The 15829-nt window shown below is 57.4% G+C and overlaps 1 protein-coding gene across 1 annotated transcript; it reads left to right on the forward strand.

Annotated features, from left to right (window-relative positions):
- The first annotated feature begins 3064 nt into the window (after positions 1–3064).
- Positions 3065–7554, forward strand: BTG2 (BTG anti-proliferation factor 2). Its single transcript, XM_063356623.1, has 2 exons — positions 3065–3273; positions 4319–7554. Exons 1-2 carry the CDS (start codon positions 3117–3119, stop codon positions 4657–4659), a joined length of 498 nt encoding a protein of 165 aa, XP_063212693.1. The 5' UTR covers positions 3065–3116; the 3' UTR covers positions 4660–7554.
- The last annotated feature ends 8275 nt before the right edge of the window (positions 7555–15829 follow it).

A 15829-nucleotide genomic window follows, 5' to 3' on the forward strand; every position in this document is an offset into this window, starting at 1 on the left:
GGCTTTACTACAGCAGAAAAGTCGAGGGTTTATTTTTGCTTTGGCTTTTACTGGTGTATTTGTCTAAAGGGATCTTCTACCAGGATGCTTCCTCATTTTCTGCTGATTATGACTGTACCCACGCGCGGTGAGCGTGTCTGCGGGCTGACAGTACAGGTGTGTTTAAAGCAATGGAGCTGTGCGTGGACAGGCTCGCGCCGGGTGTTTATGCAGCCTCTTCCAGGGGCCTCTGGCTGCTGCTACAGTATAAGTAACCTCCCCCCGCATTCTGCTGTGCCCGGGGTTTCACATGCACCCATGTGCTCTTTCATGTGTGTTGCTGACTTAAAAAAAAAAAAAAAGTCCTTAGACTTTAATCCTTGGGTTTATTTCAAAGCTTACAAAGGCAAATCTGGTTTATAGCAAGAGATTTGCTTGATTCCTTGTGCTCTGCAGATGAATGGAGGAGCAGATGGAGCGGGGAGGGGAGGACTCGGGGACCCCTTGGCTCTGTCTTCTTGCTAGCTTGACCCTACTTCGGTGCCTGCTGCCCAAAGTGCTTTCTTTTAAGCTGTGCAGAACACGAAATGGGGTCAGTACAGACCTCTGCTTGGGCAATGTCTGTTATATCCACCTCTTCTGTGATTTCTGAAGCTATTTTCTTACTCTTTGCTCTGGATTGTTGGTTACACGTTGCTACACAGCCATTGTCTCGTGCTTCAGAAGGTGTGAAATCCCCTGCACAACGTGCACATAGGAATGACAGAAGTGTGAATAAAATGAGCTGCAGACTCTGGAAGCAAAAGGCCTCAAAAAATCCTACTTCGCCCTTGAGTCATGGGAAATAATCGGAGTTTTGAGCCCTGCTGTAATAAAGGGGTGCTGGAAAGCCTCCCCCCAACCTCCCGCACGAAATCCCCTCTGTTGAGGGGGACAGGCAGGGTGATGCTCTCGCTCTCCCTTGCCAAGAGCAGTCCCCAAGTGGGACAGGACCCTGAGCAGTTCGATAAGAGCCGTGATAAGGTGGAGCAGCACTGTCAGGCTGCGTGCTGGCAGACACACGCTCCTCCTTATCGGGGAGCGCCGCGGTGAAAGCGCTGTGCCAGCAACGGGAGCGGCACTGTGGGAACCGGCAATGGCTCAGCCTCTGCGGGGCTGCTCCTCAGGCAGAGGCAAACCCAGATGATCTAATTCCCTGCCTCGGTTTTCTCCAGCTGCACCCACTGCTTGCGGAGATGCCAAATGAGGCCCCGGCCATAAGAGGAGAACGCGTTTTCGCTGGGGATCACATCAGAGCTGTGGCTTCAGATCCTCCCCCGGTGCACGCCAAGGGAGGCATCTGGGGCTGCGAGACAATGGCTTGAAACAATCCCGGTTCTCTGCCAGGGAATATTCATTCAGCAATCCCATCCTGTTTTGATACTAACTCTCTCATGGTTGATCAAAGCAAAGGCAAGAAAAGAGCTTGGCCTCCTACTGTTGCTTTAGCTTCGGGCCAGTTTCAGCAGAAGCTGGGCGAGTGCCTTTATCCTGGGCAGTGTGGCTGGCAGCTGGGCCAGCTGGTGCAGCTCCCCGTTTTGTAGTGGCTTTAAGGTGCTGCCTGCATCTCACTAAGCATCAGGGCTGTGCACTGCTTGCTCCGGTTCTCCTCTCCCCTCCTGCTGGGCTGGACAGAGGCAACCGAGGACGCTTGGTTCTGCTCCATGCTTGCCTTGGCTTGCTCTCCCTGCGCCGTGATCGGACACGTCCCCTGCGCTGCAGCCCTCTCCTCCTGGATCCTGCTTTTTCTCCAACCTGGCTTTTGGCTGGAGGGAGGCACCAGGTCCTGGGGTGTCTGCCCTGGCTCCTCGCCTAAGACCCTCCTCAGGCAGAGAGATGAAAGTGGTTATTGTCATGGCCCCCCTCATCTCCCTCACTTGTCTGTGACAGTACAGGTCATGGCAAGATCTCCCTCCACGCTTCAGGGACCTCTGGAAAGGATTTGGCCTTCTCTAGGGAACAAGGATCTGTGATGTTTCTTGGGGAAGGATATTTGGTGATGGAAACCTGCTGGGGAGAGGAAACCGCGTCTGCAGGGGCCAGACCCCATCTTGTACTGGAGCCAGGAGGGTAGGAAGGGCCAGACGCTGGGGATGGGTCACTGTTGCAGTCAGCACTGGGTGACTGGTCCGTGTCATTCCAGGTCAGCAGAAATGCTGCTCCACCGATGCCGATCCCGCACCCGGTGCCCATGCTGGGCCGATGGCCTGGCAGAAGCTCACAGGACACCAAGGCACCCTTCCCCTCACACCAGCTCCCATCGGTGGCACTGCCCCTTCACTCCCTTGTGTTTCAGTAAGTGACTTGCCAGTGGCTTGGTGGGGACGAGCCTTGGCTCTACCCTTCTGAGGCATCATGTTCGTTAGTGGAAGTGCCCCATGGACTCACCCGCTAGCTGGGAGGGTTGGGAACCTGACCCTGGCGGTACCTGTGCTCTGGGGTTCCCTGTGGCGGGCCAGGGGGGCTGGGCTGGGGGGGACTGCGGGACAGGGCCACCTTCCCGCACGCTACCAGCACCCCAGAAACCAGCTGCAGGGACCTGAGAACAGCCGTGAGGCTCCGGCACCGGCTTCCCCAGGCCGGCAAAGGGCACCTGGGCCGATCCGGGGTATGGGAGGGGGGGTTTCCATCGGTCAGGACGGCCCGCGGAGCCCTTGCCCTGCCCTCCCGCCCCCCAGCCGCCATCTCCCGTGGGTCACCTCGAGCTGCCAGGGACTCCCGACCCCTCCCGGCACCCGGAGCCACCGGGCACCCCGGCCGCGGGGGGCTCTGCCCTTGAGCAGGGGGGTGCGGAACGCGGGGGTGGGCCGACCCCGGCCTCCGCCTCCGCCTCCTCCTCCCGGGTCAGCCCCAAAAATAGCCCTCCGGTAACTCCCCCCCCCCGCTCCGCCATTGTCATCACGGCGCCGACGTCACTCCTTCCACTGCGCTGAGGTCAGGCGCTATTAGCATACGGCGCCCCCTCGGCCAATGGGAGTCGCCGCGCCGATGACGCCTCCCCGGGCTGCCCTATTTAACCGCGGCGCGGAGCCGGCGGCGCAGACCCTGCCGTTGCCACAGCCCAGCGCGGATCCTTCGCCGCCGCCCGGGAGCCCAACATGAGCCAGAGCCAGCGCCGCGGCGGCCCGCGGGCCGACATGGTGCCCGAGATCGCCGCCGCCGTGGGCTTCGTCTCCAGCTTGTTGCGGACGCGGGGCTGCGTCAGCGAGCAGCAGCTACAGGTCTTCAGCGGGGCGCTGCGGGAGGCGCTCGCAGGTGAGGCGCGGACCTCCGGGCCGGGGAAGAGATCGGCTTTGTGGGGAGGAAGGTCCGTGCTCTTCTGCTCCCCTTTAGGGCCAGGCGGCCAGTGGTGTCCCTCCCCGGTGCCCGCCGGTCCTGCTTCCAGGACCTGGGGTCCCTTCTTGGGTGGGGCACCCATCTGTGTCCTTCCCTGCACCCAGCTGTGTCCTCCTTGATGCCAGATACCTGTTTGTGCCTTTGCCTGGGTGCCCACCCGTGTCCCTCTGGGGACTGGCAGGCATCTGTGTGCCTCCCTGGGCACCCGTCTGTGTCCCTGTGGGGTCCTGGACAAACAGTAGCCTCAGCCCTGAAGACGAGCAGGTTCCCTGCCCAGTCTGCTGAGGGTTTTTTACAGCTCCTCCCCTGCCCTCTCCCAACACCAGCCCATCTGCTTGAAGCCCTCCTTGCTGGGGCTTGATATGAAGAATCCAAAGCTGCTCTGTGTGCCCTGTCCCCTGGCAAGAAGGGCTCAGCCCTGTGTCAGTGGGGTTTGGTACTCCTCTCCCCACAAGCGTGTCTGGGGCTCGGCACTAACTGGGTGGTTCAAGGGTTTCCTCCCAGCTTAACACAGTCCTGTGTTATCAGCACTAAGAAGGGATGGTTTGTTTGCAGCTGTGCTGAGATAAGGGGTAGTGACATGCCCCTGAACTTAGAGAATGACCTGGATGTTTCTCCCTGATGGTGGTGGTTTGTTATTGGCGATACGGTATCTACCCTGGCCACCCCAGTGGTTGGGGTGAGAAAGTGTTGGGGTCCCATCACTGCAGCCCCTGTGGCGCTGTCCTGCCTGGGGCTTGTAGGACCTGAAGAGCTGTGCTCCTGTGCCTTGGAGCAAGCAGCAGCTGAATAGTTGAACCGCTTGGCTCTGGAGCCTCCGTCTGATGGAGGCAGCCTAAGGAGGACTCGGTTTCCTCTGCCTGCAGCGAGATGTGGGACCCCCTTGGGACTGCAGCAGGACGCAGACCTCCTCACAGCTGCTGCACGCCTGCTCACCGCTCTTCCCTTCTCGCTTCTCTTGCAGAGCACTACAAACATCACTGGTTTCCCGAGAAACCATTCAAAGGCTCTGGGTATCGCTGCATCCGGATCAATCACAAAATGGACCCCATTATCAGCAAGGCAGCTAGCCAGATCGGACTCAGCATACCGCAGCTCTACCAGCTCCTGCCCAGTGAGCTCACGCTCTGGGTGGACCCCTACGAGGTCTCATACCGCATCGGTGAGGATGGCTCCATCTGTGTCTTATATGAAGCGACTGCAACGAAACCTGTGAGCTCCTATGGGATGCTTACCTGTAAGAACCAGATGATGTTAGGTCGCACCAGTCCTTCCAAAAACTACATCATGACTGTCTCCAGCTAAATACTCCTCTTGTCCTTACACTGCCAAGACACAGGCTACTGTATACCTCACCTGAGGATCTATTTTTAAGATGAAGAGCTATTTATATTTTTTAAAAAAATCCAAGAAAATCCAAAATTAAAATATTGAGCACTGCTTTGAACAGAAGCAGTGTTCTAGGTGCCTTTTTTAAAGCTGTTGCAAGCTTATGAGTTTTTATTATGAAGCCGATATCTACCTAATTAGTGTTGGATGGCAATTTTGGGCTGGCTTGTTCCCTTGGGCAGCTTGGAATGGAGGAAGGGGGAGGGGAAAAGCCAGGCTGGGAAGTGTGGCTTGGTGGTGGGAGATGTCTGTGTCACCTTCTCACCATGCGGGTGCCCAACAGTATTGCTGTATTGCAGTACTGTTGGAGAAGGGAGTTGCTGTCTTTACTCCACTAACTTCTTCACTCCCCAGCTGGTCTGATCTCTCTGGGGCCTGGATATAGTGTCTGGGGGATCCTTGCTTCAGGGCTGGGTGATGCTAGGGACCCTGAGATCCCTCTCCTTTGCTTTTGCACATCTCCTCTGGACCCACTTACTCTGAGTGTTGCAGCTCTGCTCTGCCCCACTCCCAGCACAAGGCAAGGGGGAGCATGGCCTGTCTCCAGCCCCTCCCATCTTTCCTAGCTGATAAAGGGCCACATGGGTATTGGTGTCCTGTGAAGCGGAGCAAGGCAGAGCTGCCCTGGGGGTCAGGCTGTGCAGAGGAGGTCCCCAAGATGAATATTGCAGCTGCTGTGGTGGCACTGGAGTACTGTTTGTTCCTGGTGCTCCCCAGTACCTGGCTGTCGCCCGCTGCTTCCTGCACATGGAGAAGGGTACTCCAAACCCTGAAACCAGCACTGAACAGCTGTGAATTACAAAGCCTTTCTGCTATGTGTGACTTAGACATCAGCCCACGACCTGTTCATGTGTGGCCTCTTTGTGCTCCGAGAGTGGAGTCTGGCCACTTGCTTGTAAAAGTTGCCTAATTCAATGCTGATGACTTGCTGTGTCACTTCTCCAGAAGAGCTGAAGCAACTCGCCTTACACTCTAGAGGTTGGTGTGTGAGAACTCCCCTTTGCCCTGTCTCCCAGTCAGAAGTATTGGGGGTCTCTTCCCCCCCTGTGTGTGGAATGCTCAGATGTTTTGGTGTCCTAACACTGCTTTTAAAGTCACGGCACTTCTTCCATTTCTTTCTCTGGGTGATCAGCACGTGGCTGTCCCTGGGAGCAGTCTGCACAGATACCTTGGTAAAGGGCACCGTTTGGTTCTGATCTCTTGGTACATAACTGTTTTGCACAATTAATGCCTGGTCCTGTGCTTTGTCTGTTCAAGCAAAACTCCTCTTGGAGTCCCCGTGGTACTTGTATTCAGGGAGACTTTGCCTGAGTGTTGTTCAAGATTTGGCCCTTAAACTGCTCTGGCTAATTACAAATGGGGTGGGAGCTTAGGGTGCTGCCCCAAGAACTTTATCTACCTGTTGGGAATGAGCCTTTATCAGGATGTTGTATGTCCGTTGCCTTTTTACTAACCAGCTGGTGCTCCTCCAGTGATTCTGGGAGAAGTGATTGAAAAAGCAGGTCATTGACAGAGTTGTTTGTAATGAAACTTTCACAGATTTGTCTCTCAGCACATTATTTTTTTAACCTTCCTGTTTTCTGACCTGGCAGCTGACTGGTGTAACCAGAGTTGTTCTTGCCCAGCCTTTGATGAATCAAGTTCTCAGACATTTGTGCAATATATTTCCAAATCTTGGGCGCTCTGGGAGAGGAAGGAAGCCTCCCATCTGCCACAGTTCTTAGCTTGTTTTTACAATACATTAAAAAATAATGCAGCTCCCCAGTTTTGACTTCTAATGCAGAAAAGTAAATTCAGATTTTTTGTAAGGTTCAAATCATGAATTCCAGAACTGGAAAAACAGCCTCAATTCTCAGATCCCTTTAAAATGTCAAGTGGCGAGTTATTTGTCCTTGAACAGTAATAGACTGTGGCTCTGAAGTTGCATCACTTCCCTCTGCATCACTTGAATTTCTCATGTCAGCAAAGCAGAAGCTGAAACAAAGCACTGGGGCTTTTCCCTTGGTGAACTTGTGCAATAGGTGACCTCACCAAGAGGGGAGTGCTTGGGAACTTCCAAAAAGCAAATTCCCTTTTCAAGGAAAAGGGATCTCGGTGCTTTTTGGAGTCCTCACTTAACCTGCTTACGTGGAAAGCCCATGATGAGAACTGCATCCAGCAAAGCAAACACTGCTCGTCCTGGGCTCCTTGGCTGGACGTGGAGTTTCCTGAAGGCTGGTACTTCCTTGGGTTGTAATTTGTCATGATCAAAGCAGTCTTAAGATTTAACCCCCTCCTTTTACTCTGTTCCCTCCCTTTTACCAGAAAAGTGTTTCAGGAACAACAGCCCACACCAAAGGAATACACTATAATTGCTCTTAACATGCCCCCACTTCCAGAACTAAAATAGCCAAGTCTCATTCTTTTTGTCCCTGGTGTGGAGGAGTCTGATGTTAAAGGTGTCTGTTTTTAAGCTTCAAAACCAACCGAGCTGGGGTATAATCCATTTCTCTCTTGTAGCTGGTTACGTGTAAAAGCTGTGAATTAGTGTGATCTGTTGCCTTCTGCCTACAAGCCTGATACTCGACTGCAGAGCTGAATGGTGTGTATTTGAGGGATTTCTTGTCACTTTTGTTTTTTTAACAAGCTGGACTGTTGAACGGGACCTGCTTTTTGTATTTGGTGAAAATGGTAGAAAGTTTGTAAGCTACACTTGGAGGAGGGAGTGGATGGTTACTAATTGTATAGTAGTGTTTTTATATACAAAATGTACAGATCCTTTGACAGACGTATGCTTTTGTTACTTTAATAAAAATGTAGCAGTATAAATGAGCCTTGTTTTCTTGCTGGGAACTTTTGTGTGCTTGCAAAGAGGGTGGGGGTTGGGATTGCAGCTGAAATCCCACACTGTGAATGCTGTGGGCTTGGTTAAAGTGTGGGTGAGTGTTAATATCCAGCTGTGTCAAGGAGGAGGTTTAGAAAAAAGCTGCTTAGTCAACATGCTGACTCCAAACCTGCCCCTCTAAACCTGAGGAATTAAGGCTGGGAATTGGTCTGATGACAGATGCGGGGCTGTGAGTGTTCCTGCCCTCTCCTTCCCCGTGCTGGCTACTGGGTTCTGGCTTGGGCAGTGGGGGACTTACTCAGCGCAGAATTGTAGAAACCCTGTGTCCTGCCAGGGCATGAAGGTGTTACGTAGCTGACTGCTGGATCTCTTATCCAGCCCTAGGAACGGCATAAATGAAGTCTTGGAAAGGAGCGAGCAGTGATCCGAGCCAGGCACGGGGGCAGTTCCTGGCCTCCACTGTCCTCCCAGGGGTGCCTGAGCCAGCGGAGGGGGAAGGGTGAGAGATCATGGGATTGAAACGTTCAGGCATGTGGAGGATGCTCTGGGCCTGTCATGATAAAGGCAGCCGGGGCTGATTCACTGGAGATCCTGTTTTGGCTGCCGAGAGGCTGGTGACTGCAGCAGGGAGCTGTAACCTCACTCCCTGGGATGGGGGTGTCCAGCTTATGGGTTTCACCCCCACCTGCACTCATTCTCAAGCTGTCCTGATTTAAGGACCTACACTAAATCAGCTTGTGCTGTTTCAGTCCAGAACGCTTTTTTGATGGAGTACAGGAGGGCTTGAGTTGCAGCCTGCTGGGGTCCTTATGACCCACCCCAACCTGTGCCAGTGCCCTCTTGGAGCGGTGATGCTGAGGGGGGGACACAGACCTGGTCCCAGGGACAAAGCTGCTTCCTCCCCTCCCGCTTTTATCATAACACGCCACCTCGGAGAGGAAGACAATTTGCGGGGCCGATTTTGGTCCTCTGTCAAAGCCGCTCCCTTTTGAACTCATCCCTTCATTAGTTTCCATAAACACACCCAAATTGCTGCTGCTTGTGAAACAGGGCTGTCGGGGAGGAATGGCTGTCCCATGCAGTCGCTGATTAGCTCTGGAGTCATCCAGGTTCAAAGGCTTGGTGAAGTCAGACGATGGCGGCCTTCCTCCCTCTGGCTTGTCTGGACCAGTGTGGTCTGCCTCGACCTGCACGCCCTGGTCTGTGGCCCATTTTCAGGCTGGCATAGTCCATGCCACGGCTAGCCTGGCACAGTGCTGCGTGCTGTGGCCTGTGACTGGCATTTGGGCCAGCAGACAGAGCCAAAATCACCTAAAATATGCCCAGAGAAGCTGTGGCTGCCCCATCCCTGGAGGGGTTCAAGGCCAGGTTGGACGGGGCTTGGAGCAACCTGGGCTGGTGGGAGGTGTCCCTGCCCAGGGCAGGGGGTGGCACGGGGTGGGCTTTAAGGTCCCTTCCAACCCAAACCGTTCTGTGATTCTAAAATCTGAGCTGCTCGCAGCCGAGATAAAAATACGACTCTTACGCCATGGAGTGTTTAGTGAGGAGTCAACGCTACCCGCACTGCAACCAGATCCCCCGCCAGCCATTTAACAGGTGACTCACGTTCTATTTTTATTTTGCTTGTCATTTGTCTTCTGGTAGGATCGCGATACCTGCTGTACAAGCTGGGTTAGAGCTGGAGGTGCATCTTTTTCTGCCCTCCCCAAAAGCCCTTCCTAGGCCTTTCAAAGCCGAGCCTCAGCTCTCAGCACATTTTCTCATCGTACGCTTGGAGCAGCTCTGAAAAAGACCGAAAGTAACTAAACCCGCACTCACCTGCCGCTGCCCAATTCCTGCCTCTTGACATGGGGACTCATTTCAAACCCAGCCTTTTGCTGGGTTTCTGTTGGGATTTTTTATTTGGGTGTTTCTGGGAGGGCAGGGAAGCGTCCGATTCAAGGAGCCTGGGTGAAACGCCGTCCCCTGTAATCAGAGATCGGTGTGTTGCATAAACACGTATTTGCCTTTGACGTGTCCTCGGCCCTTTTCCCGGCAGACCCGCCTGCTTCCCAGCACACCGCAGGAGAGATGAGCTCCACCGGCACAGTGGGGTCCGGGACAAACCCAGAGAGTGTCCCTACCTGCGTGATACCCACCTAGAAATTAATGACCCCCTGCAAAACCCCTGCTGCAGGGAGGAAGGGCAGCACGGGTGATGCTGGCTCTCAGGGGAGAAGGCTCTCCTCCTGTCCCGGCAGTCTGGAAGTTTAACGTCCCAGCAGTTTAACGCCTATTTAGAATAAAAATGTGGATTTTAATGCCCTGTCCCCCCCACTGCCCTGTGCGTGTGGTATCAGGGCTGTCAGTCCTTCCTCGCAGGAGCTGGGGCAGTTCTGGGGGACTGGTCTGTTGGGGAAACGCAGATTGTGCAAAGCCTGAATCAGCTGCGAGGAGCATCCTGACCCCGCGGCAACGACCACCGCAGGACAGGGTCCCATGGGTCCATTTTGATTCATGGAAAATTGTTTGTTTGATTTATTATTTTTTTTGCATGTGTGTTTGTGTGCTCCACTTTCCCGCGGTCCCTGTAGCAGAAATTGGGCGTTTTCTAAGTTATCAGAAAAGCAACATCAGCATTTAGGATGCGAAACTGCTGGTTGGGGTTATTTCTGCCCTTCCCACAGAAGCCAGATCTCATCCCTTCTAATCCCGGTATTCCCGTCCCTGCCTCGAAGCGCTTTTACCCGTTGCCCACCCTGAAGCTGGGGAGAGAGCTGGGCCCCTTCGAAAGGCGGCCAAAAGGACGGGTTGCTCAGAAGGGAAGAAGATGAGCGGGGATGGGGACGGCACCGTCGCGGCAGCCGCGGCTCTGGGCTCTCCCTTCTTTGCAGCTGGAGGAGGGACAGAAGCGAAACTGGGTGCCGCGGAGCCTCCTCCCTGCACCAGCACGTTTGCGCAGGGCTCGGCCTCCGCCAGGTGCTTCCTGCCCTCTTTTTATTTGCCGATGGGGTGATGGGAAGCGACCGGCTATTTCGGCTCAGCCGAGGCCAATCAGGCACCCGCCCGGGTGCAGCCGCGCTCGCCTGTATCTGGGGAGACGCAGCCGGCAGCGCCCAGCCCCAGCCATGGGAAAAGGGGGAGGCGCGGGCCCCGGGGCGCTGCGTCGCCTGCGGTGCTCTGGAATCCGGGATGAGCTTTCCCAGGATCTGCCGGAGCTGTAGAAGTTCTGCCATCACCTGGCCCGGCAACGGGAAGATGGTTTGCGGGGTTCGGAGGGGTTGGTGCTGTGCCAAGCCCATGGCGCTCCGGGCTGCAGCTCTCCAGCAGACTGCGGCATCGCTGCTGCTCGCACCGGCAATCCCTGGCATCGCCCCTGTTTGCACCGGCAAACTCCGGCATGGCCAGTGTTTGCTGCCGTAGTGGAATCATAGAATTGTCCAGGTTGGAAGGGACCTTTCAGATCACCCAGTCCACCCATCAACCTAACACCGACAAAAACCATCACCAATCCATATCGCTAAGCACAATGTCTATCTGTCTTTTAAACACCTCCAAGGATGGCGATTCCACCCTGGGAAGCCTGTGGAGTCCCCCCACAAGCTCTGCCCCCTGCCCTGCACCCCGCAGGGCTGAGCCCAGCCCTTCCCTGACCCCCCCGTGGCGTGGGCAGGCGTCGGGTCCATGGTCCGGGTTGGCACAGGGGACCACGCGCCCTGCCTACCCTTCCTCCTGACAGACCTTCCTCTCCCTCCTCTTCCCTCATCCAGCGCTCTGGTCTCCCTTCGCATCTGCACAGCGGCCACAGACGGACCTTGAGCCCCCCATGGCCAAACCTTGAGCTCTCCCCAACCATGACCCATCTTGGCTCATCCCCGAGCACCCCAACAGCCTCATGCAGCCCCCCAGCCGGCGTGAGGGGGAGGTGGGGGGGGGGGATAAGGCACCGCTCTGCCTTTCCAATCCTTGCTAAAAACTGAACCACCCGGTGGAAAAAAAAAAAAAACAACAAAAAACCACCAAAAAACCCCCAAAAAACAACAAACCAAACCCTTCCTTCCTCCAGAAAGGTCATGGGCAGATGCGAGCGCGTGTGCCGCAGCCGCCGCACGCCCACTCGCCACCCCCCGGTGCGGCGCAGTAACCGTCTCGGCTTGCTGGGCTTGGAGGGATTCCAGCAGCAGATGGGGCAGGCTGCGGCGCTGCTTAATGCTGACTTGAAAATGGAAAAAAAAAAAATTCCAACCCCCCCCCAACCAAACAACCACAAAACCTGCCGGCAGGCTCAGCCCCAGCCCCGGCTCCGCTCCCTGCCGGCTCGTGTCCGGCCGTGCCAGCTTTGGGGCAGGAGCGCACACGGAGCGGGTCCTGCGCAAACATCTGGTTTATTCAAAATTCCAGGGGAATTAGAAATTACAGGGAATTAGAGGGGAAGGGGGGCCCCAAAAGGGAGCGGGGGTCTCCTCCCAGTGCGCCAAAAGGGGGCACATCCCACAGCCGTGGGGTGGGTTACTCCCCATCGAGGTGAGTGGGGACAAACGTGGGGTCTGTAGAGGGACGGCCCACCCTGGTGCTGCTGTGGGTCCTCAAGTCTCCCCGCTCCTGGGGTGTCACCGAGGGGGGCTCGGGGGTCCCGGGGGGCCGACTCACCCCAGCTGCTCCCCTGCTGCAAGCGCCTGGGCGAGGGGCTGGGACAGGTGGGCTGGGGGACAGGAGCCGCTTTCAGCCGCTTTTTTGTTTTCCACCGAGCATCCCATGGGGAGACCCATCCCCATCCCCATCCCCATCCCTGTTCCCGACCCCATCCTGGCCCCCTCCGCAGCGGCTGCTCCCCGGCGCGGGGGCCTGCTCCAACGCTCTCATTTACGACCTGTTGGGGGATAAAAGGGGCTTGTTGGCAGCAGCGAGCAACTGGTGTGCGGGGGGACAACTGTTGCCATCTGTCTGGTGGGGCGGTGGGGGGGCCGCGGCGGGGCCAGGGCCAAGCCGGGGCCGGGGTTTTGTTTCTCCTTTCATGCACCACTAAACTTTGCACCTTTTGTTTCCCAGAGAAGGGCTGAGAGCCGGGGAGAAAAGAGGCCTCTGCGCCGCACGGGTCAGGGCAGAGCCCGCTCAGCTGGCCGGGAGAGTTTGCGTACGATTCTTATTAAACATTATAATAGTAATTATTGTTATTTGAGGAGTGTGTTGGGCAACCCGGTGCTGAACCCCCGCCGTCCTCCCCCCGCCGTGCCGCCCCCGCGCCGCACCCTGCGAGCTCGCCGGGCAGAGCGAGGTGCCCCGACATGTCCCGTGCTGCAGCACCGGGGAGTCGCGGCTGCTGATGCGAGTGGGGTGCGTCCCTGGGGGACCCGAGGCTGTGTGGGGCCCTGCCACCCCCGAGGGATGCTGTGCCCCTGTCCCCAAGGGACACTGTGTCTCTGCCACTAAGGGATGCTGTGCCCCTGTCCCCAAGGGATGCTGTGTGCCCGTCCCCAAGGGACACTGTGTCTCTGCCACTAAGGGATGCCGTGCTCCCATCTCCAAGAGATGCTGTGCCCCCGTCCCCAAGGGATGCCGTGCTCCCATCCCCAAGGGACACCATGCCCCTTGTCCCCAGGTGATGCTGTGCCCACGCCCCTGACAGATGCCATGCCCTGGCAGAGGCAGCGAGGAGAGGGCAGGGCACAGGCAGCCGGGATGGTGGGAGCAGCCAGAGGCTGCGTTCGCTGCCCCGGGGCCGTTTGTGCTTCCTCGTGGAGCGGTGTCTGTGTCTGGGACGGGAGCGCAGAGCCCCAGGCGGGCTCCAGCCGGCTGTGTGAGTCTCACCAGCTGCCTGAGTTTGGTTCAGGGCTTTGAGCCACTCGCTTTGCTCATCATCTGCGTCCCACCGAGCCACGTCTCCGGGCCCAGCCTGGAGCTGGGAGCTGGGACGAGCCCTGTGTGTCAGGGGAAGCGCGTTTCCCAGCTCTGGGGAGCACCAGAGGAGGGCTTGTGTGGTTCCCCCCTCTGCCACGTCTCCACACTGGTGGCACTGACCCAGGAGTGTCTTGTGGACCACATCCGAGCTTTGCCCGTGGCTTCTACTGTTAGAAAGCAGCCCTGGCCAGCCTCATGTCCCAGCCCGCGGAAAAAAGGCAGGAGGAGAAGGATTTAAGGGTGATGCTGAGGTCTGCGCCCCAGCTCCTGTGGGAATGTGTTAGGGCATCCCTCGGGGGGCTGGCGCCTGCCCCAGCCCCTCTGCAAGGGCCACTCGTCCCAGTGCCCAGCCCCGCGGGGAAGGGGCAGCTCCCGGTGTCGCTGCTGCGGGGTGCAACACCCGTGTGAGCACAACACCCGTGTGAGCACAACACCACCTGTGTGAGCACAACGCCCGTGTGAGCACAACAACACCCGTGTGAGCACAACACCCGTGTGAGCACAACAACGCCTGTGTGTGCACAACACCCGTGTGAGCACAACAACGCCTGTGTGAGCACAACACCCGTGTGAGCACAACACCACCTGTGTGAGCACAACGCCCGTGTGAGCACAACAACGCCTGTGTGTGCACAACACCCGTGTGAGCACAACAACGCCTGTGTGTGCACAACACCCGTGTGAGCGCAACAACGCCTGTGTGTGCACAACACCCGTGTGAGCGCAACAACGCCCGTGTGAGCACAACACCCTCTGGGAACCGGCTGGAGGCAACAATATCCCTAAGCCCCGTGCGTCCCTGGCGTTCCCAGCTGCCAGACGAAGGGCGAGGCCCATTTTCCCTCTGACAATGCCCTTTTACCGGGGAGTTTATTTCTATTATAGCACCGGATAAAACAGAAAAGGGGAAGGACGGGGCTGGAGCGGAGCAGCTGCCCTTGCTGGCTGGTTGGCTGCTTTGTTGGGAGTTAAAAGGCTGGATCGGGGCTGAGACACCCACCGTGGTGCTCCCTTAAAGCGCAAGGGCTCATTGCCCCCCTCCCGGCCCCCGCGGGGAGACCCCGCAGAGCCACCGTCTGGGATCTGCCCCGGCAAATCCCCCTGGGGGTGCTCAGCGAAGACCGTGGCACTGTTTTGGGGTGCAGCCCTGCTTAGCCCAGGGACGCAGAGCCGGGGGGTGGGATTGTCTCTCCCAACCTCCGCCAGCGCGCGGGGGGGCTGAGCTTTCCTTTTTCCCCCTTCTCCCATTTGCAGGGACTTTGGCGCTGGGGTTCAGCTCCAGCCCCAGGGCCGTGCTCCTGGATCCTGGTTGCGGTGTCAGAGCAACGCACCCCCTCGCAGCGCTGACCCCAAAACCTGCCAGCGTGGAAGAAGGGAGAACAGTGATGCTGAGCCTATCTCCCCCCAAACTCAGACCCCCCCACACTGACCCAGCCGGCCCAGAAAGCCCCCCGTGGCCGTGCCAGCCCCCAGCAGCCTTAGGGCTGGCGGCAGCGGCTGCTGGGGAGGGCTGGGGGCCGCGGCGGGGCCGGGGCGCAGGGGCCACGCCGCCTTTTGAAGCAGAGACAAAGCCCGTCTTGATATTTACGGCACGTGCAGTGGGAGCGCGGGGCGTGCGGGGCTGCGGGACAGATGGCGAGTGAAACAAAAGGGGAGGCAAGAATGGGAGCTGAACAGATTGGGAATTCCTGGCCGTCCCTCTCCCCCCCGTGCCCAAACGCTGCTGGGGAGCCTTTCCCCAGTGGCCCCCCAAAAGTGGTCGGTCCCTTGGTGGGGGGGGGGCGAGGGCCAGCAGAGACCCGCCAGCTGCTCTAGCTCCTGGGCTACACGTCCCGAAATCCTGAGCCCCAAAATCCCAAGCCCCAAAATCCCAGCTCCATTTTACTCCTGATGTTGACCTCCGGGAGCAGGACATTCCCCTCCCCATTCCTCCAAGCCTCAGTCTACTCCTCTGTGAAATGGGACCACGGCTCGTCCCTGATCGATGCCGGGGAGGCGAGGGGTCCTGGCGACCTCCACCGATGACGTGCCATGCCCCCTCCCTGGCATCTTTTCCTGCTGCCTCCGCAGTTTTCTTATCTCTTCCCAGCAACGTCGCAGCTGCCGCGGGCCGGATCCAAGCAGCTTATTAATAATCAACTTTTATTGCTCCTCACATCGCAGGCACGTCTGCAGATGGCCAGGCGTGGTGGTGGCAGCCGTGACTCGGCCACCGATCCTTTTGTCCTCGCAACTCCTCCACTCAATAAAGGTTTTAGGTTAAGTCCGAGAAGAATTGAGCAAAGGGAAGCGCCGAAGGACGTGACGCCGGGTTACACTTCCCCGGGCCGTGACTCACGCCGGCTCTGCAAACGCTCACACGTTGAATTTGAAGCACAGGGACGG

This window comes from Chroicocephalus ridibundus, chromosome 20 (genome assembly GCF_963924245.1).
Source record: "Chroicocephalus ridibundus chromosome 20, bChrRid1.1, whole genome shotgun sequence".
Classification (NCBI taxonomy): Eukaryota; Metazoa; Chordata; class Aves; order Charadriiformes; family Laridae; genus Chroicocephalus; species Chroicocephalus ridibundus.

Coding starts and splice junctions, on each gene's coding strand:
- BTG2 (XM_063356623.1), top strand. CDS start 3,117: ATGAGCCAGAGCCAGCGCCGCGGCGGCCCGCGGGCCGACATGGTGCCC. Junction 3,274..4,318: donor GCTGCGGGAGGCGCTCGCAG/GTGAGGCGCGGA, acceptor CTTCTCTTGCAG/AGCACTACAAACATCACTGG.